This window comes from Lepus europaeus, chromosome 22, assembly GCF_033115175.1.
Source record: "Lepus europaeus isolate LE1 chromosome 22, mLepTim1.pri, whole genome shotgun sequence".
In the NCBI taxonomy this organism is placed as follows: Eukaryota; Metazoa; Chordata; class Mammalia; order Lagomorpha; family Leporidae; genus Lepus; species Lepus europaeus.
The window spans coordinates 2,370,663-2,396,083 of NC_084848.1; the positions used below are offsets into that span (position 1 = coordinate 2,370,663).

A 25,421-nucleotide genomic window follows, 5' to 3' on the forward strand; every position below is an offset into this window, starting at 1 on the left:
TGAGAAAACTGAATGTGCCTTCTAGATGTTCCTGTGAGTCATCGAGTGCCTGTGGGGCGTGGGTGAGCAGCGCCTCCGGGGCCCGAGCTGTGTTCCTCACTTCAGGTGGGAAGAGGGGCTGCCCGCAGGGCCCTGACTGCGCCCTTCTGAAAGCTGCTTCCCGCAGGACGTTCGGAAGTCAGGAGTCCCGGAGCACCAGCTCTCGCGCTCCTGCCGAACGCAGGGTTTCTCGGCCTTAGCACCGGGCGTTTTGGCCCGAATTGTTGCTTTGTTTCTGTCTGTGTGTTGTGAGGGTATTTAGTGGTTCTCCTGGTGTCTGCCCACTGCCTGCACTGTCACCCCGTCCCCCAACTTGTGCCAAATGCGTGTCCACTGGGCACAGGACCCTCCCCAGTCGGGAAAGGCTGAGCACAGCGTGCCCTGGGCAGCGGCATGGCCGTCACCAGTGCGGAAGGTGGTGGGGAGGAGGCGGCGCTTGGGCAGGAGCCTGCAGTGTGGGCCCAGCGAGGAGATCCTTGATGGCCCCTTCCCTGTGCAGACCCAGGAAAGGGACCAGCTACGCTCCGCGCTAAGCTGCCCAAGGTCCCCAAAGACGTTTCTTTCCTTTTGGCTCGCTGGTGTCTTTATTCCCCTCTGCCCCAGTGCGTCACTCCGAGGGTGCTCTGGAGTGATGGGGTCTCAGCCCAGAGAAGGGCTCTTGGGCCAGAAGGTCCAGGAAACGTTGGCTTAAACGTAGGTAAACTACTTCCTTTATTTTTTGATCCAACTTCAAGCGCAGCTCTCTGAGCGCCTGCTCCTCCAGCTTTGTGAACGTGACATGTCCTCAGGAGCCTTCCAGAGAAACACTGCTCTGTGGCACAGGTTTGGGAAGGCTGTTCCCAGATTATTAGGAGGTGCCGACTCTGTGCAGGGTGCTGGGGGAGGAGCTAAGGAGGCGTGAGAGGATGGGACAGCCAGACAAGGCCATGGTCTGGTCCCTGTCCACACCATGTGGCTGCGGTGGTTATTAAATATTAAGCAGCTCGTAGTCTGGTTGGTAGCAGCTGTAGTCTTGAGCCTCCTGCCTGCTGCCTGGCCCCTTGCCCAGGGTGCCCTAGAACCCTGAGGGTACTGCCTGGCCCTTGCCCAGGGTGCCCCAGAACCCCGAGGGTACTGCCTGGCCCCTTGCCCAGGGTGCCCCAGAACCCCGAGGGTACTGCCTGGCTCAGCCTGATGCACTGGAAGCTGTGCACCGGACTAGAACCCGGTGTCCATATGGGATGCTGGCGCCGCAGGCGGAGGATTAACCAAGTGAGCCACAGCGCTGGCCCAAGATTAATTTCTTTATTTATAAGACAGTGTGACAGAGAGAGGGCTAGTTCACTCCCCTATTAGTTCACTCCCCTCTGATCGGCACTTGACCCGGGGTACTAGCCGCTAACATTCTGAGTACCATCCAGGGTGTGAGAGAGGATGTAGGGATAGCAGTGGATGAGGGGCCTAAAGCTTTGTGGAAGAAATATCCTTACGCTCACACTTTCGAGCTGTTCTTACATGGCAGTACTTCAGAAAGTTCGTGAGAGGGACCGGAGATGTGTTGTAGCGGGTTAAGCTGCCACCTGTGGTGCTGGCATCCCATGTGGGCACCCATTCGAGTCCCGGCTGCTCCACTTCCAGTCCAGCTCTCTGCTAATGCACTTGGGAAAGCAGCAGAAGACGGGTCAAGTGCTTGGGCCCCTGCACCCACGTGAGAGACCCAGCTGGGGCTTCTGGCTCCTGGCTTTAGTCTGGTCTAGCCCCTGCCATTGCAGGCAGTGAACCAGTGATGGAAGACCTCTCTTTCTCTGCCTCTCCTTCTCTCTCTGTGTAACTCTTTCAAATAAATAAATCTTTTTTAAAAAGGTTAATAATTAAAAAGTATCGGTCAGTGTATGGGAACTAACCAGGTGAGAAATGAACACCCTGCATTTCCGGAACAGGCCCCCCCCGTTCATGAAGGCTCCACGCCATGGAACTCACCTAACTTGATTCACCTCGTTCCCCCGGCTCTACTTCATGAAGACTGCTGGGCCTCACACTGCGCTCACGTCCCAGATCACTCCAACACAAGGCCTGGAGCTGGCTGCCACTGTCCTCCCCAGAGCCCCCCCAGGGGGCCACCTCCACAATGACCCACCCACCAGGCATTCCCCCCTCACAGGCTCCAAAAGGAACTAACTTTGGGAATATTCTTTCTTTCTATGGGCAAAATTCTGTTGGTTCAGATTATTTATTTATTTGCAAGGCAGAGTTACAGAAAGAGAGAGGGAGAGACAAAGGTCTTCTATCTACGGGTTCACTCCCGAATGGCCACAATGGCTGGAGTTGGGCTGATCCGAAGCCAGGAGCCAGAAGCCAGAGCCAGGGCCATTTTCTACTGCTTTTCCAGGCCACAGCAGAGAGCTGGATTGGCAGGGTAGTAGCCGGGACACATACCGGCACCGTGGGAATGCCGACACCGCAGGCACAGGCTTAGCCTACTACGCCAAGTGCAGGCCCCATACACGTTTTTAATACAGTGGAAAGGCCAGTGTGCTGTCTGGTTACTCAGACAGGAGTTACACCCAACAGTGTACTGCTGTACGTCAGAGTCAACGCGGCTGGATATTTTAAGTCACTTTCATGCTGGCCAACAAGTGGGAACCTGGTGTCTAAGAGCTGTGGCACAGCAGGTCACGGTGCTGCTTGCAACCCCTGTACCATGTCGAGTGCCACTTTGAGCCCTGGCTGCACTGCTTCCGATCCAGCTTCCTGGTACTGCATCCAGGAAAGCGCCAGACGACAATGCAGTACTTGAGCCCCTGCCCCACACATGCAATCGCTGGTTCCTGACTCCTAGCTTCAGCCTGAGCCAGCTTTGAATGCTGCCGCTAACAGGGGAGTGAACTAGCCCTCTCTCTGTCACACTGTCTTACAAATAAAGAAACTAGGCCGGCACCGTGGCTCAACAGGCTAATCCTCTGCCTGCAGTGCTGGCACACCGGGTTCTAGTCCTGGTCGGGGCGCTAGATTCTGTCCCGGTTGCTCCTCTTCCAGGTCAGCTCTCTGCTGTGGCCCGGGAGTGCAGTGGAGATGGCCCAAGTGCTTGGATCCTGCACCCCATGGGAGACCAGGAGAAGCACCTGGCTCCTGGCTTTGGATCAGTGCAGTGCCGGCCGTAGCGGCCATTTGGGGAGTGAACCAATGGAAGGAAGACCTTTCTCTCTGTCTCTCTCTCTCACTAACTCTGCCTATCAAAAAATAAAAATGAAACGATACATATGAGTCTTAAAGTTGTGATCATGGATAATAATTTAATGACCGAATTGTAAAGTTGACCTAAATGGCAAACTACTTGTCTGTTTCTGCCTGTAGCCTTGAGCAAGTGAACAGCCTTCGAGAGGTACAAGCCCTGAGGCGCCTGAACCCACACCCCAACATCCTCACGCTGCACGAAGTGGTTTTGTAAGTACACTTAGAGCCTGAGAAATTACCTGAATTTGATGACGATGACTAAATCTTGTTTTAAGAAAGCCAGCCACGGTAGATGATTTGAAAGTTTGTTTTGTAGCTCAGAGTGTGGCGGCCTCTGGCTTGTCTTCACCACGGCTTCTTCCGGACAGTGGCTGTGTTCCTGAGTGGCAGTGCCTCCACTGGTGACTGCGTGTGTCACGCACACGGCGGGGAGCACGCGTGTGCTATTTCAGGGACTGCACGTTCTCACATTTTCCCCAGCAGCTGCCAGCGTGGCGCAAGCTCCATGATGGATCCCACTTCAGGGGATTCTTCGTTTCTGTTCTAATTATAGAATAGTTTCCATGAGGATTAGGACCAGTCGGGAGGGCAGAGCCAGCGCGTCCCTAGGTGCCTGCCCTGGCAGCCGCGGCTCACCGAGCGGGGAGACAGGAGCACTCAGAGGTGCCCCTGGGTGAGGCCGCACTGCACTCTGCAGAGAGCCCGGCCTGTAAAGTCAGCCGTGGGACTCCAGCCCGGCCAGTCCCAGTGCAGGGGACGTGAGTCGGGGCTGGAGCCGCTTTAAACGCGAGCGAGGCCTCTCGTCACAGCCCTGAGCTGTGGCCTCCTCCTGGCCTGCGGCACTTAGAAGCAAGTTCAGGCCGGGTCCAAGGATCTCAGTTGACATAAGATAGTGAGAATGCTGTGTGCACGCAGTGTGCCTCACATGCCATGCCAAGTACTTGGGTCCTGACCGCCAGCCTGGTGAGACCCTGCCCGGGCCCTAAGTCAGCTCGGGAGGAGCTGGGGGCTCAACCCAAGGCCTCCGTCCCCACTCCGTGTCTGGCTGGACGTCAGCCACATGTGATGAGACTCCACTGCTTTCCCTGACTAGATTTTGGGTTTTGCTCTCCCACCGTAATTTATCCCACTTTGACGGAGGTCGTTTCTGGAAACTAAAACTAAGTTTGCAGCTACAGAGCGCGAGTTACATTCTTTGTTCCCTTGCTGTTTTATTTTTATTTATTTATTTTTTTAATTTACAGATAGAGTTAGATAGTGAGGGAGAGAGACAGAGAGAAAGGTCTTCCTTCCGTTGGTTCACCCCCCAAATGGCCACTACAGCCGGAGCTATGCCAATCTGGAGCCAGGAGCCAGGTGCTTCTCCTGGTCTCCCATGGGGTGCAGGGCCCAAGCACTTGGGCCATCCTCCACTGCCTCCCCGGGCCACAGCAGAGAGCTGGACTGGAAGAGGAACAACTGGGACTAGAACCCGGCACCCATGTGGGAGGCCGGCGCTGCAGGCAGAGGATTAATCAAGTGAGCCACGGCGCCGGCCCCTCCTTGCTGTTCTCTTAGCCAGCTCCCAGCCTCTTTCTGATGATAGTCAGTGATATATTTTTAAGAAATACCTCCTTTTTCAAAACAGGGACTTTTGACTTTTGCTTAGATAGGAGTTTAGGTAGTTTTAGCTGACTTTACCTGAAGTATTGATTGGAAGCCCAGACCTCTACTGTCTCAGTGTCGATGTAGGAGCTCTTTATGCTTAATGCTTACCAGAAGTGTTTACAAATTAGTTAAGTACTTTGTTTTCTGATTAAGACAGAAAAAAACCATTTTGAAAATTTCTTTCTTCTTCAGCGACAGAAAGTCTGGTTGTCTTGCACTAATATGTGAACTTATGGACATGAATATTTATGAACTAATACGAGGTACGTAGAATAATTTAAAGCTTGTCCCTGACTCGTGGGGGCTGCAGGAGGGAAGCAGTGTGGAGGCCACAGGGGCAGCCGCGCGGCTGAGCGCCCTCGGCTGGGGCCCCCGCGTCAGGTGGCCGCCTCCCCAGGCCTGTGGCCCCACGCTGTCCTTGCTGCCCCCAGATAACCCTCACGTGGGAGGGCGTCGCCTCTGCTCGTGTTTGGTCCTCACAAAGTCGCTCACGTTCCAGGGTGCGCCCTCTTTCCTTTCTTGTGAACGGTAAAGGCTGTTCAGGAAGCACTGAGCCCACCGCAGCCACCGCTTATGGAGGTCACCGAGGGAGCGGGGGGCGAGGTCCGACCTCAGAGCTGGGAAAGATGTCGGGTGACGTCCCCAAGGAAGCAGCCCAGCCAGCGTTGTGTGCTATAGACGGCATTCTCCCCGGAGCTCACACCGGAAAACTGACTGCCCGATGTCCCGAGAGCAGGTGCTCACGGCTAGGACGGGAGCCTCCGTGACAGCATCGTGGACGGAGACGCTTCTGTGTCGTCTCCGACAGTCCAGGCCAAGCCTAAGATGCTGGGTGGGAAAAGCTAAGTGGACAAACATTTTGTGACGAGGAGGATGCTGGTGCTGCAGATGCATAGGAAGAGTTCAGGTGCAGTTGCTCTTAGGAAGCGGGGGAGGGAAAAGCATCCGTCCTAGTCCGTGGATTTTGTTATGGGATTTAAAATGTGTGTGTTAGGAAGTTACTGGTGAGATGAGCGTCTAAGTGGGCAAGTTTTTCTACGTCTCTGAGAGTTGGTATATGTAGCGGCCAGCGCTGTGGCACTGCAGGCTAAGCCTCCCCTGCAGTGCCGGCATCCCATCTGGGCGCTGGTTCATGTCCCGGCTGCTCCTCTTCTGATCCGGCTCTCTGCTCTGGCCTGGGAAAGCAGTGGAAGGTGACCCAAGTGCTTGGGCCCCTGCACTCGTGTGGGAGACCCAGAAGCAGCTCCTGGCTTCAGATTGGCTCAGCTCTGGCCATTGCAGCCATTTGGGGAGTGAACCAGCAAATGAAAGACCTTTCTCTCTGTCTCTCCCTCTACCTCTCAAATAAATAAATAAAATCTTTTTAAAAAAACCCCAAAAGTTGGTCAGAAAACCCAAATCCTTTTGGAGATAGGATCCAATAGGCCATTGTCTTCTATCTAGGGAAACAAAAATAAATAAATACAAATTTACAAATCTTGCATTTTTTAAATTTGTAAGTGAAGCACCTCACTCAGAATCTGTTTAACCTTGTTTTCAGTATTTGTACGATCTACCAAACTTAAGTTATCTGATCTTTTGGCCTAAATTTGTGAAAAACAGAGCAGCTGTTAGAAGGAGCTGCTAGAACACTCACCAGTGGTAGCAGAAAGCAACAGGTGGCCAATCCAATACTGCAGAGTATGGAGACATAAAAAATAAAGACATAAAAAATAAATATGCCGGGAGACTTCTAAAAGGTCATGGAAAATGGAATTAAAAGATAGTATTGGGGCGGGGTGTTGCGACACAGATTAAGCCACTGCTCACCCCTGTGAGAGTGCCAGTTTGCATCTTTAGTTTCTGACCCAGCACCCTGCTGATGTGCCTGGAAAAGCAGCAGTAGATGATCCAAGTGTTCGGGCCTCTGCCACCCACCGGGGGGCCAGGGTGGAGTTAGGCTCCTGGCTTCAGCCTGGCCCAGTTCTGGCTATTGCAGCCATTTCTGGAGTGAACAAGCAGATAGAAGATTTCCCTCTCTGTCACTCTGCCTTTCAAGTAAATAAATAAATAAATAGATATGTTTATGTTCATATAAAATTTTTGTATCTATGCATAATTTATATATATATATATATAAAGTATCTACTTTTTAAGATTATTTATTTGACAGAGAGCGCTCATCTGCTAGTTCACTCTGCACATGCTTGCAGCAGCTGGGGGCGGCCTGGACCAAAGCCAGGAGCCAGGGGCTCAGTCCAGGTCCACCACTACCTGGACCATCACCTGCTGCCTTCTGGTTCACATGAGCCGGAGCTGGACTCAGAAGCCAGGGCCGAGCGTCTGGCGCAGGCACTCTGATAGGGGATGCAGGCACCCTGATTGGCAGCCACACCTGCCCTTCACAGCTGCTGTGCACATTTTTATAAACTTTCACAAAAGGAAGCAAGGACAGCAGTCTGGGCAAAGTCCAGATGCTCCAGAGGAGGATAGAGAAGGCCTGGGCACGTGGGGACCGGTACCCAGGCCACTGCAGTAAACGCGCTGCCTCCTGAGCTGGGAAAGTGAGTGCGCTCCCGACACGGCTGGGACAGCTGGGGCTGGGCCGGGCCAAAGCCAGGAGCCTCCCACGTGGGTGCAGGGGCCCAAGCACTTGGGCCGTCTTCCGCTGCTTTCCCAGGCGCACTAGCAGGGAGCTGGATCAGCCGGATGCCGGCAGCGTGAGCTGTAGCTTAACTCACGTTGCCACAGTGCTGGCCCAGAGTGGGTCCCCCCCCTCCCCAGATTCTTGTACTAAATGGTTACAGTGGGGAAGAGTTTTGTGTTCAAGGAGTAGACTCCGTTTATCTGGAAATTTGACTTACTGGCATCTAATTCCACATAGCCTGGATGCATAAGGTGTTTCTCCATCGATTCTTCCCCTCCATCCTGTCTCTGTTTTTATCTGACAGCATCAGGAAAGGGTGTTAAACACAACCAAGTGAAACAGCCACTGAACTGTCTTAGTTTATTTACAATACTGCTTTAACTAGGCAGCTCGCACTTCACTTTTTAAAGATCCTACACAATCACTTCCTTTTTAAGAACAATTCCCTTGGCATAGGATACACGTCTTGCATTACAGTTCCTAGTGTTGCTTCCTCAAGTGTCTTTTAAAACTAAAGGAGAAAGGGCAAGAATGTCTGGCGGGTTGCATGTGTAGACATCTGAGAATAAGTCCCTGGGGAGCGGTGGGGGAGCTGTGTCGATGGAGAAACCGAGTCCACTCTGAGTGGCACCCACGGAGACCGCAGAGCAGCCTCGGGCAGGCAGCAGGTGCTCATCCCCCCGGGCCGCGTGTCCCCAGGCTGGGCTCTGCGCTCTGCTCCGAGCCAAGGTGCTGCTGGAGATGCTCACGTCAGAGATGTGGAGATGTGGCAGTGGCTGGCAGTGACTGAGGTGCTACATGTGGAAGTGTGCACCTGCCTTCAGAGTTGGGCAGAGGTAGAAGAGTCTTTAGCATGGACGAAATAGATAGTGATGAGAGCTAAGAGTTTATGAGTGGTAGTGCATGCATGCAAGACACAGGTCTTTTTTTTTTTTTTTTTTTTTTGACAGGCAGAGTGGATAGTGAGAGAGAGAGAGAGAGAGAGAGAGAAAGGTCTTGCTTGTGCCGTTGGTTCACCCTCCAATGGCCACCGCGGCCGGCGCACTGCAGCCGGCACACCACGCTGATCCGATGGCAGGAGCCAGGTGCTTCTCCTGGTCTCCCATGCAGGTGCAGGGCCCAAGTACTTGGGCCATCCTCCAGTGCCTTCCCGGGCCACAGCAGAGAGCTGGCCTGGAAGAGGGGCAACTGGGACAGAATCCAGCGCCCCGACCGGGACTAGAACCAAGTGTGCTGGCGCCGCAAGGCAGAGGATTAGCCTATTGAGCCACAGCGCTAGCTTTTTTTTTTTTTTTAAGATTTATTTATTTACTTGAAAGAGTTACAGAGAGGCAGAGAGAGAGAGGTCTTCTGTCCTTTGATTTACTCCCCAAATGGCTGAAGCCAGGCCAATCCGAAGCCAGGAGCCAGGGGCTGCTTCTGGGTCTCCCACATGGTTGCAGGGGCCCAAGCGTTTCCACTGGTTTCTCAGGCCATAGCAAAGAGCTGGATCAGAAGTAGAGCAGCTGGGACTCGAACTGGTACCCATATGGGATGAGCCACCTGTAGTGCCGGCTCTAACTGCCATGCCTCAGCACCGGCCCCAAGGAGTCCTCTCTTAACAAGCAGTACTTGCTCATTCACTAACTTCATTTGGCTACTTTCATTAATGGGATCCTGTTAGTTTACAAAGTAGCCTATAGCAATGCCAGATATCAGTAACTGGTGCTCATCTAATTCTTGGATTAATCTTATATTAATTTTTTAATTAAAGATTTATTTTTTACTTAATTGAAAGGGAGAGCTCCAGAGAGAGAAGAGACAGAGAAAGAAAGAGATCAATCCTCCATCTGCTGGTTCACCCCCTAAATGGCTGCAACAGCAGAGGCTGGGCCAGGAGCTGCTCCTGGGTCTCCCACATGGGAACAGGGGACCAAGGACTTGGGCCATCTTCTCCTGCTTTCCCAGGCCATAGCAGAGAGCTGGATCGGAAGTGGAGCAGCCGGGACTTGAACCAGTGCCCATTTGGGATGTTGGCACTGCAGGCAGTGGCTGTACCCTCTACGCCACAGCGCCAGCCCCAGGAATAGTTCTTAAACTTTCTAGGAATGAACTCATTTCACGCGCACCCCTGTTGTTCCTTTCGAAGACATACCTTTTGAACATTGAAAGCGCGTCTTTGGGGTCTGGCTTCCCACCCTGTGGGCTCACACTCTGAGGAGGGAGACAGGCTCTTGCAGAAAGGTGTCAGGCCTCTGGGGAGGTGGAGCCAAAGCAGCTGTGGTTGTGGAGGCCCCACTGTTGACCTGCACAGCCCATGGTCTGCACGGCTCCTCTGCCTCCCTCCCCGGCAGACTTAGCCACTCAGACCCAGAACCCCTGCTAGCAGCAGTCCCTGTGTTCAGAAGCCTGGGAGAGGAAGTGTGATGGGCCAGCCAGAAGCCCAGGGCCCAGGCCCCTGGCTGCCTCTCTGAGCCCCCGAGCCCCCGCTGGCCCTAGTCCAGGGGCTGGCCCTGCCAGCTCGGGTTACAGCTTCCGGAGGCGGTACTAAGGCCATGGTACTGAGGAATGGATCAGTCAGGGAGAAACAAGACGTGGTTGACTGTGGGAGCCGCGTGACGGTTCCTTCCCATGGATGCCACATGACTGTTTCACGTAGCATCACCACGTCAGACTCACCAGTTGTGGTTTATCTCACTGTGTGACCCACTGCTCGTGAGATGAGATGCGCTGGTTTCCCGTGCCAGCAGGAAGGGAGCCTCACTGAGCAGCCTGGGACAGCTTTCTCAGCAGCCGGCAGCTCTAACTTTACTCCCGTCACAAGGGCTCTAGGTGCACCTGCAGTTCCCCATTACTTAACTTTACTCCCGTCACAAGGGCTCTAGGTGCACCTGCAGTTCCCCATTACTTAACTTTACTCCCGTCACAAGGGCTCTAGGTGCACCTGCAGTTCCCCTTTACTTAACTTTACTCCCGTCACAAGGGCTCTAGGTGCACCTGCAGTCCCCATTACTTAACTTTACTCCCGTCACAAGGGCTCTAGGTGCACCTGCAGTTCCCCATTACTTAACTTTACTCCCGTCACAAGGGCTCTAGGTGCACCTGCAGTTCCCCATTACTTAACTTTACTCCCGTCACAAGGGCTCTAGGTGCACCTGCAGTTCCCCTTTACTTAACTTTACTCCCGTCATAAGGGCTCTAGGTGCACATGCAGTTCCCATTTACCTAACTTTACTCCCGTCACAAGGGCTCTAGGTGCACCTGCAGTTCCCCATTACTTAACTTTACTCCCGTCACAAGGGCTCTAGGTGCACATGCAGTTCCCCGCTACTTAACTTTACTCCCGTCACAAGTGCTCTAGGTGCACCTGCAGTTCCCATTTACCTAACTTTACTCCCGTCACAAGGGCTCTAGGTGCACCTGCAGTCCCCCATTACTTAACTTTAGTCCCGTCACAAGGGCTCTAGGTGCACATGCAGTTCCCATTTACCTAACTTTACTCCCGTCACAAGGGCTCTAGGTGCACATGCAGTTCCCCGCTACTTAACTTTACTCCCGTCACAAGTGCTCTAGGTGCACCTGCAGTTCCCATTTACCTAACTTTACTCCCGTCACAAGGGCTCTAGGTGCACCTGCAGTCCCCCATTACTTAACTTTACTCCCGTCACAAGGGCTCTAGGTGCACCTGCAGTTCCCCGTTACTTAACTTTACTCCCGTCACAAGTGCTCTAGGTGCACCTGCAGTTCCCATTTACCTAACTTTACTCTCGTCACAAGGGCTCTAGGTGCGCCTGCAGTTCCCCCATTACTTCTGGGCTAACGTGAAGGGGACCCTGGCAGCGGGGTGAACCTGTTGCGGCCTCTGCCCTTCCTGCACTGTGTGCCTCACGTCGCCCCAGCCTCTGCCCGTCACAAGGGTTGTTCATGCTGCACTGTTGTGGCTGGAGCTTTCCTCCAAGTCAGTGATGGTGACGCCATCCTGTGGGCATAGCCTAGTGCTTATAGAAGGCAGAATTCCAGTGTGGCTGGCGCGTGAGCACACACCACGTCGGCTCAGAGCACAGAGCCGGGCGTAGTTCACGTCTGAGTGACGGAGTGCGCGGTGGCTTACTCCCAGGGCGGTTTACGTTAGAGTGTGTGGAGGGGTGCTGGCTGCCGGCTGCCAGGGGCCTTCAGTAACGCTGTCATCTAGTAGTACGCAGTGTGGACGGTGCACAGCCTGCGTGTGTGCGGCATACAGTACCATCACTACTTGCGATCCTCTCAGTCCTGTGAGCCCAACCCCATTGAAGAGGGAAGGAATTGAATTTCAGAGGCCGCTGCTGTGGTGTAGTAGGTTAAGGCTCTGTCTGCGGTGCTGGCGTCCTCTCTGGGCACCGGTTTGAGTCCTGGCTGCTCCCCTTCTGATCCAGCTCCCTGCTAAAGAAAGCAGAATTGGGGCCGGTGCTGTGGCATAGTGGGTAAAGCCGCCGCCTGCAGTGCCAGCATCCCATATGGGTGCTGGTTCGAGTCCGGCTGCTCCACTCCCAATCCAGCTCTCTGCTATGGCCTGGGAAAGCAGTAGAAGGTGGCCCAAGTCTTTGGGTCCCTGCACCCACATGGGAGACCCAGAAGGATACCCTGACTCCTACCTCCCACCTCCTGGCTTCAGAGCAGCACAGCTCCGGCCATTGCAGCCATCTGGGGAGTGAACCAGCGGATGGAAGACCTCTCTCTCTCCCTCTCTCTGTCTGTATTTATTTGAAAGTCAGAGTTACAGAGAGAGAAGGAGAGGCAAAGAGAGAGAGGTCTTTCATCCTCTGGTTCATTCCTCAATTGGCCACAACAGCTGGAGCTGCACCAGTCTGAAGCCAGGAGCCAGGAGCTTCTTCCAGGTCTCCCACATGGGTGTGGGGGCTCAAGGACTTGGGCCATCTTCTGCTGCTTTTCCAGGCCACAGCAGAGAGCCGGATCAGAAGTGGAGCAGCCGGGTCTCGAACCAGTGCCCATATGGGATGCCAGTACTGCAGGCAGCAGCTTAACCTGCTATGCCACAGCACTGGCCCCAATAAATCTTAAAAAAAAAGCAACAGAAGATGGCTCGAGTCCTTGGGCCCTGCACCCACATGGGAGAGACCTGAAAGAAACTCCTGGCTCCCGGCTTCAGATCAGCGCAGCTCCAGCCGTTTCAGCCAATTGGGGAGTGAAACAGTAGATGGAAGACCTCTCTCTCTCTCTCTCTCTCTCTTTTTCTCTCTCTCTGCCTCTGCTTCTCTGTAACTCTGCCTTTCAAATAAATAAATATATTTTTAATTCCTTTTCATCTTACTTTTTTACTATTTTAAGATTTTTTTTTTTTTAAATTTTGACAGGCAGAGTGGACAGTGAGAGAGAGACAGAGAGAAAGGTCTTCCTTGTGCCATTGGTTCACCCTCCAATGGCCGCCGCGGTAGCGTGCTGCGGCCAGTGCACTGCGGCCAGCGCACCGCGCTGATCTGATGGCAGGAGCCAGGTGCTTCTCCTGGACTCCCACGTGGAGCAGGGCCCAAGCACTTGGGCCATCCTCCACTGTACTCCCGGGCCATAACAGAGAGCTGACCTCAAAGAGGGGCAACCGGGACAGAATCCAGTGCCCTGACCGGGACTAGAACCCGGTGTGCCGGCGCCACAAGGCGGAGGATTAGCCTGTTGAGCCACAGAGCTGGCCTAGTTTTTTTTTTTTTTTTTTTTTTTTTTTAATTTCAAGCCAGGACTCGAACCAGCACCCATACCCTCTATGCCACAACACCAGCCCCTAAATTGGAAAAACACAAAGTAACAACTAAAACATAGATCTTGGAAGTTAAAGTCAAGTCAAATGTGACGGCTCTCAACAAGGCAGAACTGTGGGCTGAGGGTGCAGTGCTGAGTTTTGAGGTGATAAACAGCTGGGGGGGCGGTGACTGACACAGCATCGCCTGGGCACTGCTGCCCACTCCTGCGTCAGCCGCAGCTGTCTGTGGAGGAGGGGGTGTGGGTGAGCGCCTGCCGCCCTGCACTGCTGTCCAGCTGGGAGATGTCCGTCTGCGGTGACAGGAAGCCTGGGAGGACTGCGGGGTCTGCAGACAACCAGGGCACGAGGCTCTCGGTACTGTGGGCACTGCCATCAGAGCGCAGTGCCGTGGAATTCTAAGTGAAACCAGGCCAGGATGGAGACGTAAAGGTTTATTTATTTATTTGAAAGGCAGAGTTAGAGAAAGGGGGAGACAGAGATCTTCCATCTGCTGGTTTGCTCCCCCAAATGGTCGCAATGGCTGGGGCTGGGCCAGGCTGAAGCCATGAAGCAGGAACTCCATCTGGGTCTCCCACGTGGGTGCAGGGGCCCCAGGCACCTGAGCCATCCTCTGCTGCTTTCCCAGGTGCGTTAGCAGGAGCTGGATCAAAGTGGAGCAGCCGGGACTTGAACTGGCGCCCACGTAACTCCTGTATCACAGTGCCAGCCTCAAGGGCAGAGACTGTTAAATTGTTGACTTTGGAGACACAATCCGTATTTCCTAAAACTAGTTAGGATTATTTGGAACAGAGGGACTAAGATTTCATGTTGTCACATCCAAGTGGGTTGCATTTTTATGTCAAGCAGGGGGCCGTGTGCCTGTTTCCTTGATTGCGCAGGGAGAAGACACCCACTGCCGGAGAGGAGAATCCTGCACTACATGTACCAGCTCTGCCGGGCCCTTGACCACATGCACAGGTGCAGGAAACGTCACACAAATGCAGCTTGGACTCAAGAGTGGGAGCCCGCGAGGTGCAGCTAACTCTGCTTCCTTTCCCACTGCATGCAGGAACGGCATATTTCACAGAGACGTCAAACCCGAAAATATACTAATAAAGGTAAGGGCCGTGGTGGGCAGACGGGCGTCAGAGCCGAGGTGAACACCAGCTGCCGGCTCGTGTGCCTTCAGCCCCGGAAGTTGTGCCGCACGTGCACTGTTTATTTCCCTCCCGGTTTGGAGAGCAGGTCTGTTTAACAGCTCCACCACCCCAACTAACTGCACACCTGCCAGAATGCGGGATGCCCCTCTCACCCCAGACGGAAGCTGACCCCGTGCACGGGGGGCGGGCAGGGCCCGAGTTCGGGTCGGTCTCGCTCCCAAGCACCTACAGTGCCATGTGCTGTTGCCCACGTCTGCCTTACTCTCAGCCGAGTGCTGCAGGCTGGTAGCTAAGACAGCCCGTGTGGGTGAGCCGAGCCGTGGGTATAGCCCGCCGACTGCTCGTGGCGTCACCCGCAGCGGCACGCTGCTGCTGAGAGTGTTCCAAGGCTGCCGACAGTGGAAGTCGATGTAAAACGTGGCCGGAATGCCTGCACGTGTGGCGCTTCCTCACCCCCGGGGGCACAAGCCAGGGCAGGTGCACAGCTCTGTGAAATGGCCGTGGTTGAGTGATGCCGCCTGTCCCCACTCCCCTGCAGCAGGACGTCCTGAAATTAGGGGACTTCGGCTCCTGCCGGAGCATCTACTCCAAGCAGCCGTACACGGAGTACATCTCCACCCGCTGGTACCGGGCCCCGGAGTGCCTCCTGACCGACGGCTTCTACACGTACAAGATGGACGTGTGGAGCGCCGGCTGCGTGTTCTACGAGATTGCCAGGTAGAGGCCTCAGAGCGGGAGGGCTGCGGGGCAGGCGGCTGCGGGCCGCACACCCTGTGCACTGGCGGTGGTCTTAACTCGGTTCCCTCTGCCTTTTTGTCAAACGCTCTTCCTCACTCCCCACAGAGGACCACCCCAGCGCAGCCCAGCCCATGTTGAGGCCTCTCTGCCAGGCTTGACCCAAGAGGAGTGATGGACGGGCATCCTGTGTGGAGGGCTGGCCTGCAGGGGTGCGGGCAGGCGGGCAGGCAGTGCCAGGCCTCCTCCGTGGGGCAGGGTTCCCTGGCTGCACATGGGAGGATGAGGCCCTGCCAACTCCCCCAGCCCGGGGGCTTCTTGGTGGGAAGGGGCAGTGGCCCAGCGGGCGGGCGAGGCTTTGTTGCCCGTGGCCCCTTTTGCCCAGGCTGACTTCTGAGGGCAGGTGGCAGGACACATCAGCACGTGGGGCTTGTCTGGTCCTTGGATTCTAGGTCGTTGGTATTAATAATTTGGTAACGTGGCGATTTCCCTGAAACCCCAGTGCCAGCAGACACTCCTGTTCTGTGTGCTGCAGTCCTCGAATGAATTTGGAAGGGTGTCGAAGGACTTGGATCCTGGGACGTGGAGCAGCCGCAGGGCATCAGCCGCCAGTCCCCTGGCTCCCCGCCTCGGAGCTGGTTCCCACCTGCCCCATCTTCCTCCCGAGCTCCGGCCACGCTCTGGCTGTCCTCCCGTGGAGGCTCACACTCTGGCGTCTGCTATGAACTGAGTTCATACGGAGCTAGAATCTTGCACCCACAATTCCAAACACCCTAAAAGCTCTGAGAACGAAAACCTCTCCTGGAACTCATTTGTTAGCCAGAGCTCACCTGACTCGCCCTGAATTTGTCACATCACCTGGGCAGACGGGAGGCCAGTGCTGGCGACTGTTGTGTTTGTGTGGCCGTCACAGCGCGCCGTGAGGACGCGGGGTGTGCAGAGGCAGGGGCGGGGAGCTCTGAGTCTCCCCAGGACTGGTGTGCTTCCCCGCGTGTCCAGGGGTGGAGCCAGCCTGGTCCAGGGCGCCACAGCCCTGCCCGACCAAGTGCCCCTGTGCCCTTCCAGCCTGCGGCCCCTCTTCCCTGGGACCAATGAGCTGGACCAAATCTCAAAAATCCATGATGTCATCGGCACGCCCGCGCAGGAGACCCTCACCAAGTTCCAACAGTAAGTGTGGGGTGGGCTCTGCGAGCTGGACACGGACCCACGCCCGTCTCCACGATGTCCACTCAGCCCCTTGCTCACCGGGGCTCCCTCATACCAATAGGGCAGCAGGTGTGTGGGCTGTGGCGGCTGCTCAGCCTGGGCCCGGCACTCCTGGGGCTTTGCTGGGGTGGTTCTTCCTGGAGCCCCTCGGAGGTTTCTCTGAGTCCCGGGGTCGTGGTGTGGTCACCTGCTGTGCCGGCCACTCGGACACCCACACAGAACGGGCGCTGCCGGGCTTGGAGGCTGAAGCAGGGGCGGGGCAGGGGGGCGAGCAGCACCTGGGAACTTGAAGCCCCTGGGACGGTCAGGAGGCCGCAGCTGTGCCAGGATCTGCTGTCTCCGGGTCTCTAATTCATCTCACGTGGGAAGGAGACTTTCTTACATTTATCTTTGCACGGACTCACACCACCCCTAATAGACTTAATTTTTTAGGTTCACCACAGAATTGAACGTACGGAGAGTCCTGTGCCCCCGTCCCCCACGCACAGCCCCGGGCCCCCAGCATGGCCAGCTGTGGCACATGGACACCTCCCAGACTGTCACCTTCCATGCAGGTCCTTTAGGGTCAGGATAATGGGCCAGCCCAGTGCTCCAAATGCTGCCATGATCGTGTTACCATTGGGCTTTTAATACAGGTCGAGAGCTATGAATTTTGATTTTCCTTTTAAAAAGGGGTCAGGAATACCTCTGCTGACAGCCAATCTGTCCCCACAATGCCTCTCCCTCCTGCACGCCATGGTGGCCTACGACCCCGACACACGGATCGCTGCCCACCAGGCCCTGCAGCACCCCTACTTCCAGGAGCAGAGGTAGGCTGCCTGGGCCTCTCCCTGCCATGGGAGGCCTGGGCCCGTGGGGCACACAGGGGCTCGGGACCTGGCTCGGGAGCCACCAGTGGTCCCCAGAACGCCTCTCTGCGTCCTGAACAGTGGCTGGTGCCTCATGGGCCGCCCGCTGTGCTGTTTCCTGGTAAATACATCTTCCCCAAGTGGGCTGGAGGAGCCTGGCCAGTGTCACCCAGTGACACCCAGCGACGGTGCTTGCAACTGGAGAGCACTGTGGGTGTGCGTCTGACACGGTGCTGTGCCTCTGTGTGTGCAGCTGCGGGGGCGAGCTTGGTCCCGGGGGCGGCGCAGGCCCCTGGTTCAGGGAGCGCTCTGCGCCTGCGCCAGAACCGGGCTGGCTGAGCCAGGAGAGGGAAAGGCCTCCTCCCGATAGCTCGCTCAGGGTGGAGAAAGTAGGTGGTGGCCGCGATACGGGCACACCTGAGATGGGCGGAGGGCAGGCTGTGCCCAGCAGGGCCTCATGGTGGCTCCCCTCCTTCTCTCCCTGCAGGGCAGCAGAGAGGCAGGCTCTGGCTGGCCACAGAAGAGCTGCCTTCCCAGAGCACGCTGGGGCCCCGGAACCACCCAGTCACGGCTGGCCGATAGCCAAGGAGGGCAAGAAGCAGGTACCGTGTGGGATCGGCTGGTGGGACGAGCCCTGCCCGGCAGGGACTGGACGCCTCGGCTGGCCGGGCCCTCTCTGAGCCGCCACCTGTGGGTGGCGGGCTGACACGTCTGTCCCGGGGCCTGAATCCCACGCCCATTCAGGACCCGGGTTCAGATTGCTCAGGCCCTTTCTTCCCCACCAGAGGGGGTCGTGAGCAGGCCCAGAGGAGGCCCTGACATGGTCTCTGCACGCTGCCGACGCCAAGCCTCTGTGCCGAAGCCCTGTGCAGGTGCACCTCATCGTGCCCTCACGCCGCGGCCCGGCCAAGCTGCCCTCCTAGCCAGTGACGTGTCCCCCAGCTCTGGGCCGCCCGCCCTGTCTGCCCCGGGCCACAAGCCCCCGTGAGCAGGGCAGGCTCCCAGAGTGCCGTCCAGTGAGCAGAGGTCCTGCACACCTCTGGGTTACAGACGCTGGCTTCCTTCTCCCTGCCCGTGGTGTGCTGGCGCCCACGTGGCTTCCTTGCTGTCTCACCAGCTCTCTGGTTCTGCCAGCCCCAGGCCCTGTGTGGTGACATGCTCTCCTCACTCAGTTCTGTCATCCTGATGTCACTTGGCCTTCCCAATATGGATTTCATACCTTGTTTCTTAGTTTGAGAGGCAGAGACAAGCAATAGCAGGCAAGCTGCCCGTATGGGCAGGGGCTGGGCCAGGCTGCAGCTGGGAGCCTGGAACTCCACGCAGGTCTCCGAGTGGTGGGAACGCCGGCACTGGAGCCGGCACGTGCTGCTTCCAGGGTGCTTGCTGGCAGGCAGCTGGGGTCTCTGGGCTCCGAGCAGAGCCGGGACTTGAAGCCAGATGTTATGTGGCCATCCTCCCTGTGAGCTGAGACAGATCCGAGGGCACTCCGAACAGCACGTGGAAAATTGAAGTTCAAAGATGTACAAAACCTTTGTACCGCACACACTCTTGAGGAGTGCTCCTGCCGGTAGCCGGGCTGCTGCGTCCCCACCACTTGGATGTCCGAAAGGCAAACTCGCAGGGACCCCCTCTCCCGGGCTTCCCCCCAGACTCACTTCCTCCCTATGCCCCTCCCATGACCTCCCCTCGAGGGGGTGAGCAGGTCCCCCTCCTCTTCCCAGACTCCGGCCTGTGGGCTCCCATCCCGTGGCACAAACCACGCCATCAGCAAGCCCCGAGGCCACCTTTGTCTTCTCCCTCACCTCACCTCCTGCCTCTGCCCACAGTGCTCTCTGCTGGGCCCCCCTTGTGGCACTGTACCCCCAGGCCTCGGCTCCAGTCACATCGGGGCCGGATGGGCACACATGGCTGCCCTGTGGGGCTGTGTTCTGGGCAGACTGGACCCTGCCTTTTACATTCCACAATTTTCACAGCAGCAAACATGTTTTTCCCAAACAGTGTCCACGCCATTTGTAGCTCAGGAGCCTTAGCGAAGCAGGCACGGGCAGATGGCAGCGTGAGAGCCGGAGGCCGCGGTCACCTGTCATGTCACCTTTGTGACGTGAGGCCGCCTCTCTCAGCCTCCCCCCCCCCCCCCGGGTGCTGACTGCAGTGGCTGCCCCAGGGTGGCCCAGTCTGAGGACATGTCCCGTCTGGGAGATTGGGTGTGAGTCCTGCCTCTCCTGGGGGCCCTGTCCTGGGACTCCGGGGCCGTGTGTGCTCCAGTCACAGCTGGGCCGAGGCGGTGCAAGGAGCCCATGTCGCGCTTCCTGGTGTCCGTGGGCAGCCGCTGCAGGCTCACTGGCCCTTCCTTCTGTTTCCAGAAGGCGGCCCTGAAGCAAGAGGACTCGCAGTCCCGGAGAGCAGGCCCAGGCTACGTCACGGAGCTGCCCCCGCTGCAGCTCCCGGGAGTGACCAAACTGTCCTCGCACTCCAGCCCCGCGCTGCCCTCGGCGTTTGCCCGGGGGGCGAGCGGGAAGGGGCCGCTGCTGAGACCCCTGCAGCGCCGCGGGCCCGACAAGCAGGTAGCTCCTCGCAGCCGCCCCCGGGCTGCCCGCGGGGCCCTCGCAGCCCCAACTCAGTGTCCCCACTTCCCTTCACAGAGGGACGCCCGCAAGGACGCGAAGCCTCACCTGAAGCCCTGGCGCCTGCCCGCCATCGACAGGAAAGGTGGCGGGTGCTGAGCAGCACGGCGGCCGCCTCACAGTGCCAGGCCCGGGCTCCCCGCGGGGGCGGAGGCTGGGCCCGCCTGCGGTGCACCCCAGAGCCGTGGGCCTGCACGCTCCTCTCTGGGAAAACCACCTTCCCTTGGCCTCACTGTCGCACAGGAAGAGGGAGGGAGGGGGTTTTGTGACTGTGTGAATCAAAACAGGGCTTGGGTTGCGTGCAGCGTGGCCGGGGGTGGGGGTCTGAGGTCGTCCTTCTCCACCTGCAGGCGCCTGTGCTCTCTGGCGGCCCCCACGCTGCCCGCGCCCACCCCTGGTTCTATTAAAGAGCGAGCACCTCTGTGTCCTCACCATGCTTCAGCGTCTTAGGGTAACATTGTGTCCAGAGACTGCAAACTCCGTAAAGTCAGGATTGTGCCGTCCCGGGCGCCGGGCTGCGCCCCGAGAGCCGCCCCGGGCGAGTTGCCTGAGTGTCTTCCAAGCCCGAGGCCTGGAGACAGCGACCGAGTGCGTGTTCCTTCTTCTCATCTCAAACTGAACGAGAAAAGCTGGACTTCCAGGCTAGGGTTCACTCTCCCCGTTCCTCTGTGGCGACAAACCCGCGGCCCCTTCCTCCTGCCTGCGTCCCGCTCCCAGGGCCGGGCACAGGAAAGCAAGGGGCGGAGGCACCCGACCTGGGCCACGCAGGGGCACCGGAGCCCAGGAGGAGCGGATGCAAGACCAGCAGTGAGGCTGGCGTGGGCGGGGAGGCCGGGGAGCAGCTTCCTGTTGGACCCATTTCAGAGCCTGGTGTGGCTGCAGGGGCCTGACCGGGGGTGTCTGCCATTCCTGTGAGAGGGCCTGAGAGCTGCGGCCAGGTCACAGGCATGCGCGAGCTGCCGCAGGTGGCAGCAAAGGCAGAGGCCTGCGGGACGGGCCTGCTGCCTGTGAGCTGGCAGGGGAGGCTGCCCGAGACCCGTGTTCTGAGCGCCGGCTCTAAGTTGGGCACACTTAGAGTGCCAATGTCTGCATTTGCCAGAGTTCTTACCCCTGCCAGGGTGTTGGCTACGAAGGGAAATGGGTCAAAGTTCTGAATCCCTTTGATTATTTTTTTAATTTAAAAAAATGTTTTGCTGGCACTGTGGCATAGCAGGTAAAGCCACCCCCTTTAGTGCCAGTATGTCATATGGCCACCGGTTCATGTCCCAGCTGCTCCACTTCTGATCCAGCTCTGCTATGGCCTGGGAAAGCAGTAGAAGGTGGCCCAAGTCCTTGGGCCCCTGCACCCACGTGGGAGACCTGGAAGAAACTCCTGGCTCCTGGCTCCTGGCTTTGGCTTGGTGCAGCTTTGGCTGTTGCAGCCAATCCGGGGAGTGAACCATCGGTGGAAGATTCTCTCTCTCTCTCTCTCTCTCTCCCTACCCCTCCCTCCCTCCCTCTGTCTCCTTCTCTCTCTGTGTAACTCTTTCAAATAAATAAATAAACCTTTAAAACAAATGTTTTAAAAGATTTATTTATTTGAGAGTTACCCAGGGTGGGCGGGGAGGCAGAGACAGAGAGATCGATCTTCCATCTGCTGGTTCACTCCCCAGATGACCGAAACAGCCGAGGCTGGGCCAGGTGGAAGCCAGGAGCCAGGAGCTTCTTCCGGGTCTCCAAAGGGGTGGCAGGGCCCCAAGCACTTGGGCCATCTTTCACAGCTTTCCCAGGTGCATCAGCAGGGGGCAAGATTGGAAGTGGAGCAGCCGGGACTTGAACCAGCCACCACCGCAGGATGTCAGCATCAAAGGTGGCAGCTTAGCCCACTGCACCACAGTGCCGCCCCCTCCCCTTTATCACATGTATTTATTTGAAAGGCAGAGTGGTAGAAAGAGGGAGAAACAGAGGTCTTCCATCTGCTGGTTCACTCCTTAAATGGCTGCAAGAGCCGGGGATGGGCCAGGCCAAAGCCAGGAGCCTGGGACTCCATATCCGGGCCTCATGAGGGTGCAGGAGCCCAAGTACTTGGGTCATCTTCAGCTTTCCCAGGTGCATTGGCAGGGAACTGGATCAGACATGGAGCAGCCAGGACTTGAACCAGCGCCTATATGGGATGCTACACAGCTGAGCCACAATGCTAGCCCAATTTTTTTAAAAAAAGATTTATTTATTTGAAAGGCAGAGTGACACACACACAGAGTGATAACTTCCTGGCCTCTGGTTCACTCCCCAAATGGCCGCCAGCAGTTACTGGGCCAGGACAAAGCCAGAACTGGGACTCCCTCTGGGTCTCCAATGTGGGTGGCAGAGGACCCACGTGCTTCACCTGTCTCCTGCTACCTTCCCAGGCACATTAACAGGAAGCTGGAAATGAAGTGGAGCAGCAGCACTCCAATATGTAAATGTATATTTTAAAAATTTATTTATTTGAAAGAGCTACAGAGAGAGACAGAGGTCTCCATCCATTAGTTCACTCCCTAAATGGCTACAACGGCCAGAGCTGTGCCGATCCCAAGCCAGGAGCTTCCTTGGGGTCTTTCCATGAGGGTGCAGGGGCCCAAGCATTTGGGCCACCTTCCACTGGTTTCCCAGGTCATTAGCAGAGAGCTGGACTGGAAGCGGAGCAGCCGGGACTTGAACCAGTGCCCACGTGGCATGCTGGCACCACAGGCAGATGCTTAATCTACTACGACACAGTACCGGCTCCTAGTACTCCAGCATTTATTTATTTATTTATTTTTTTTTAGAAAAAAGATTTATTTATTTGAAAGGCAGAGTTCCAAAGAGACAGAGAGAGGTCTTCCATTTGTTGGTTCACTCCCCAAAAGGGCCGCAATGGCCAGAGCTGGTCCAATCCAAAGCCAGGAGCCAGGAGCCAGGAGCTTCTTCTGGGTCTCCCAAGTGGGTGCAGGGGCCCAAGGACTTGGGCCATCTTCTACTGCTTTCCCAGGCCACAGCAGAAAGCTGGATCGAAGTGGAGCACCCAGGACTCGAACTGGTGCCCATATGGGATGCCAGCACTGCAGGCGGCGGCTTTACCCGCTATACCACCGTGCCAACTCCAGCAGTCCAATATATTTTTTTAAAAGATTTATTTATTTGAAAGAGTTACACAGATAGGGGAGAGGCAGAGAGAGAGAGAGAGAGAGAAAGAAAGGTCTTCTGTCCGATGGTTCACTCCCCAGATGGCTGTAATGTTCGGAGCTGCGCCGATCTGAAGCCAGGAGCCAGGAGCTTCTTCCGGTCTCCCACGCAGGTGCAGGGGCCCAAGGTCTTGGGCCATCTTTCACTGCGTTCTCAGGCCACAGAGAGCTGGATTGGAAGGGGAGCAGCCGGGACTAGAACCAGTGCCCATATAGGATGCCGGCACTCAGGCCAGGGCGTTAACCTGCTGCGCCACAGCGCCGGCCCCAAGTCCAATATTTTAACACACGTAAATCCCGCCTTGCTGTCAGATTCCCTCCTGTGGCTTCCTCCAGACAGGAAGAGACAGAATGAGTGACTGCGGGGAGGACTAGAGGGGAAGTTCCAGACTCAGTTTCCAAAGGCATTGGTGGCTCACTTGCAGGCATCTGGCCCCCCACGGGCGGGGGCCCTGCAGTCGCAGTCAGCTGCCTAAAATGTGCACGCACCTGGTGTCGGCAGGAAGCTCGTTCCGAAGTGCGGTTTATGAGCTCGGTTTCATTAGAACCTGCTGACGCGCGTGCATTTGGTGTAGTGCTTAAGCTGCCCGAGGGGCCAGCGCTGTGGCGCAGCGGGTTAAAGCCCTGGCCTGAAGCGCCGGCATCCCATATGGGCGCCGGTTCTAGTCCCAGCTGCTCCACTTCCAAATCCAGCTCTCTGCTATGGCCTGAGAAAGCAGTGGAAGATGGCCCAAGTCCTTGGGCCCCTGCACCTGCGTGGGAAACCGGAAGAAGCTCCTGGCTCCTGGCGTCGGACCAGGGCGGCTCAGGCCATTACAGCCATCTGGGGAGTGAGCCAGGGGATGGAAAACCTCTCTCTGTCTCTACCTCTCTCTGTAACTCTTTCAAATTAATAAAATGTCTTAAAAAAAAAAAAAAAAGCAGCAGCTACTTGGGATGCTGGCGTCCCACACTGCAGTTGGGTCCGCGCCACCCATATCAAAGACCTGGATCGAGTGTGCGGCACAGCTTCAACCCGGCCCAGCCCCACGCATCTGGGGACTGAACCACTGGGCACGGAGCTCTTGGACTCTGAAACCAATTTTTGTTCCTGAGGCTTAGTATTTCGTATTAACTTTCTGGAAGGCTCACACCACAGGGCGCGTCCCAGAGAACAGGCCCTGGGGGCAGCCCCCGGGGCCCGACCGTGACCAGTCCTTCCACGTGGACCATTCACAGGAATGACGAACACCCAGCAGGCCTCTCCAAGGCCCGAGATGACCTGGAGGTGCCCCAAGCTGAACAAGATCCCTCAGAGAGCGCCGTGCCTTGGGCGCTGGCGCGTCCTGGGCCTGGGCTCGGCTCCAGGGCGCTGGCGGGCAGAGGGCACCTGTGCACAGCCCACGGGCCATTCCAGCCGCTGCTTCACGTCTCCCAGTACTTAACGGAGCCTTTTCCTACTCACCTGCAGAAACCGTGGGATACGGAGTCACGGGCTCTCGGAGACGCACAATGGGACGCTAAGCTGTGAGAAAAAGTGAGCAGTGGAGAGCATGGCCGCCCTGTGTGGCCGCAGATGGGCAGTCACGTGGTCTTCAACCTGACACTGACCTCCGGAGCCCTCCAGGAACATGGCGGAAAAGGGTCGGGATGATTCCATTAACCAAAAACTCTTAAAAACTGAGCCAACTTCACGAAGATAAACAAGTGGTATATTCAAGATAGTTTTAATATTAATTTTTTGTGAATTAGAAATATCACTCTTAAATGATGAAAATTATCAGTGGAGTAACTGTTCCCCCAATTGCAGAATTACATTATTTATACATATAATACAGAGTTCATTGCATTGGAAACCACAGTATTAAAATAAACGTCAACACATAAAAAGGGCGCCTGCACAGCGCGAGGGCCGTGAGTCCGTCACACCCAAATGCAAAGTCTTTTTCTATCAGCGCTAAACTATTTTAAGTGCAAACAATTTTTTAAGATCTATGATTGCAGCATCCGTCTTCCTGAACTCACACATTTAGGTCAGAAAGTGACAACTCTGCGCGCTCAGGCTGTCCTGACCACTCAGGTATAAAAAGAACCAGTGCAAAACCAAACAGGGCCAAGGCCTATTTCTAAGCACAGAACTGCTGGGCCTGCTTGTCCGGGACAGTCTTACACTGGGTGCCCAGGCCTGTCCTCCACGCATACATGCCGCTTAATTACGTCGAGTGTTAGGGTAAAAAGCAAGAAAACGCCATTTCTCATTTCCACTGCAGCTCCGAAAGCCCGGTCTGAAAGGGAAGCAGGTTCTCCGGTGCGCGGCGCCGGCTCCGCTGCCGTCGCTCCGGCAAGGCCGCGTCCGGGGAGTGTGCGAGCTGCAGCGGGGTCGCTACACTACAGTTCCACTTGGAGAACTGGCCTGGCTTGGGGATGACAATAAGCCCTGCGAACAAAGCAG

General features: G+C 56.4%; 2 protein-coding genes across 3 annotated transcripts in view; one reads left to right on the plus strand and one right to left on the minus strand.

Moving 5' to 3' along the window:
• The window catches only part of MOK (MOK protein kinase), a 30,775-nt gene extending 10,861 nt beyond the window's left edge, over positions 1-19,914 (plus strand). Inside the window, exons 3-12 of the mRNA XM_062181221.1 lie at positions 3,373-3,462; positions 5,092-5,162; positions 14,135-14,213; positions 14,305-14,353; positions 14,934-15,112; positions 16,196-16,297; positions 16,972-17,145; positions 17,672-17,786; positions 19,548-19,748; positions 19,827-19,914. Of these exons, the coding sequence (XP_062037205.1) occupies positions 3,373-3,462; positions 5,092-5,162; positions 14,135-14,213; positions 14,305-14,353; positions 14,934-15,112; positions 16,196-16,297; positions 16,972-17,145; positions 17,672-17,786; positions 19,548-19,748; positions 19,827-19,907 (1,141 nt within the window). The 3' untranslated portion in view covers positions 19,908-19,914. The remainder of the gene's footprint in view (positions 1-3,372; positions 3,463-5,091; positions 5,163-14,134; positions 14,214-14,304; positions 14,354-14,933; positions 15,113-16,195; positions 16,298-16,971; positions 17,146-17,671; positions 17,787-19,547; positions 19,749-19,826) is intronic.
• Positions 19,915-24,741: 4,827 nt separating this feature from the next.
• WDR20 (WD repeat domain 20) overlaps positions 24,742-25,421 on the minus strand; it is a 63,074-nt gene continuing 62,394 nt past the window's right edge. The window contains exon 3 of one of the 2 annotated variants that reach the window (XM_062181046.1): positions 24,742-25,406. In XM_062181046.1, the coding sequence (XP_062037030.1) occupies positions 25,353-25,406 (54 nt within the window). In that variant the 3' untranslated portion in view covers positions 24,742-25,352. The remainder of the gene's footprint in view (positions 25,407-25,421) is intronic. The other variant, XM_062181042.1, reaches the window with a different exon arrangement.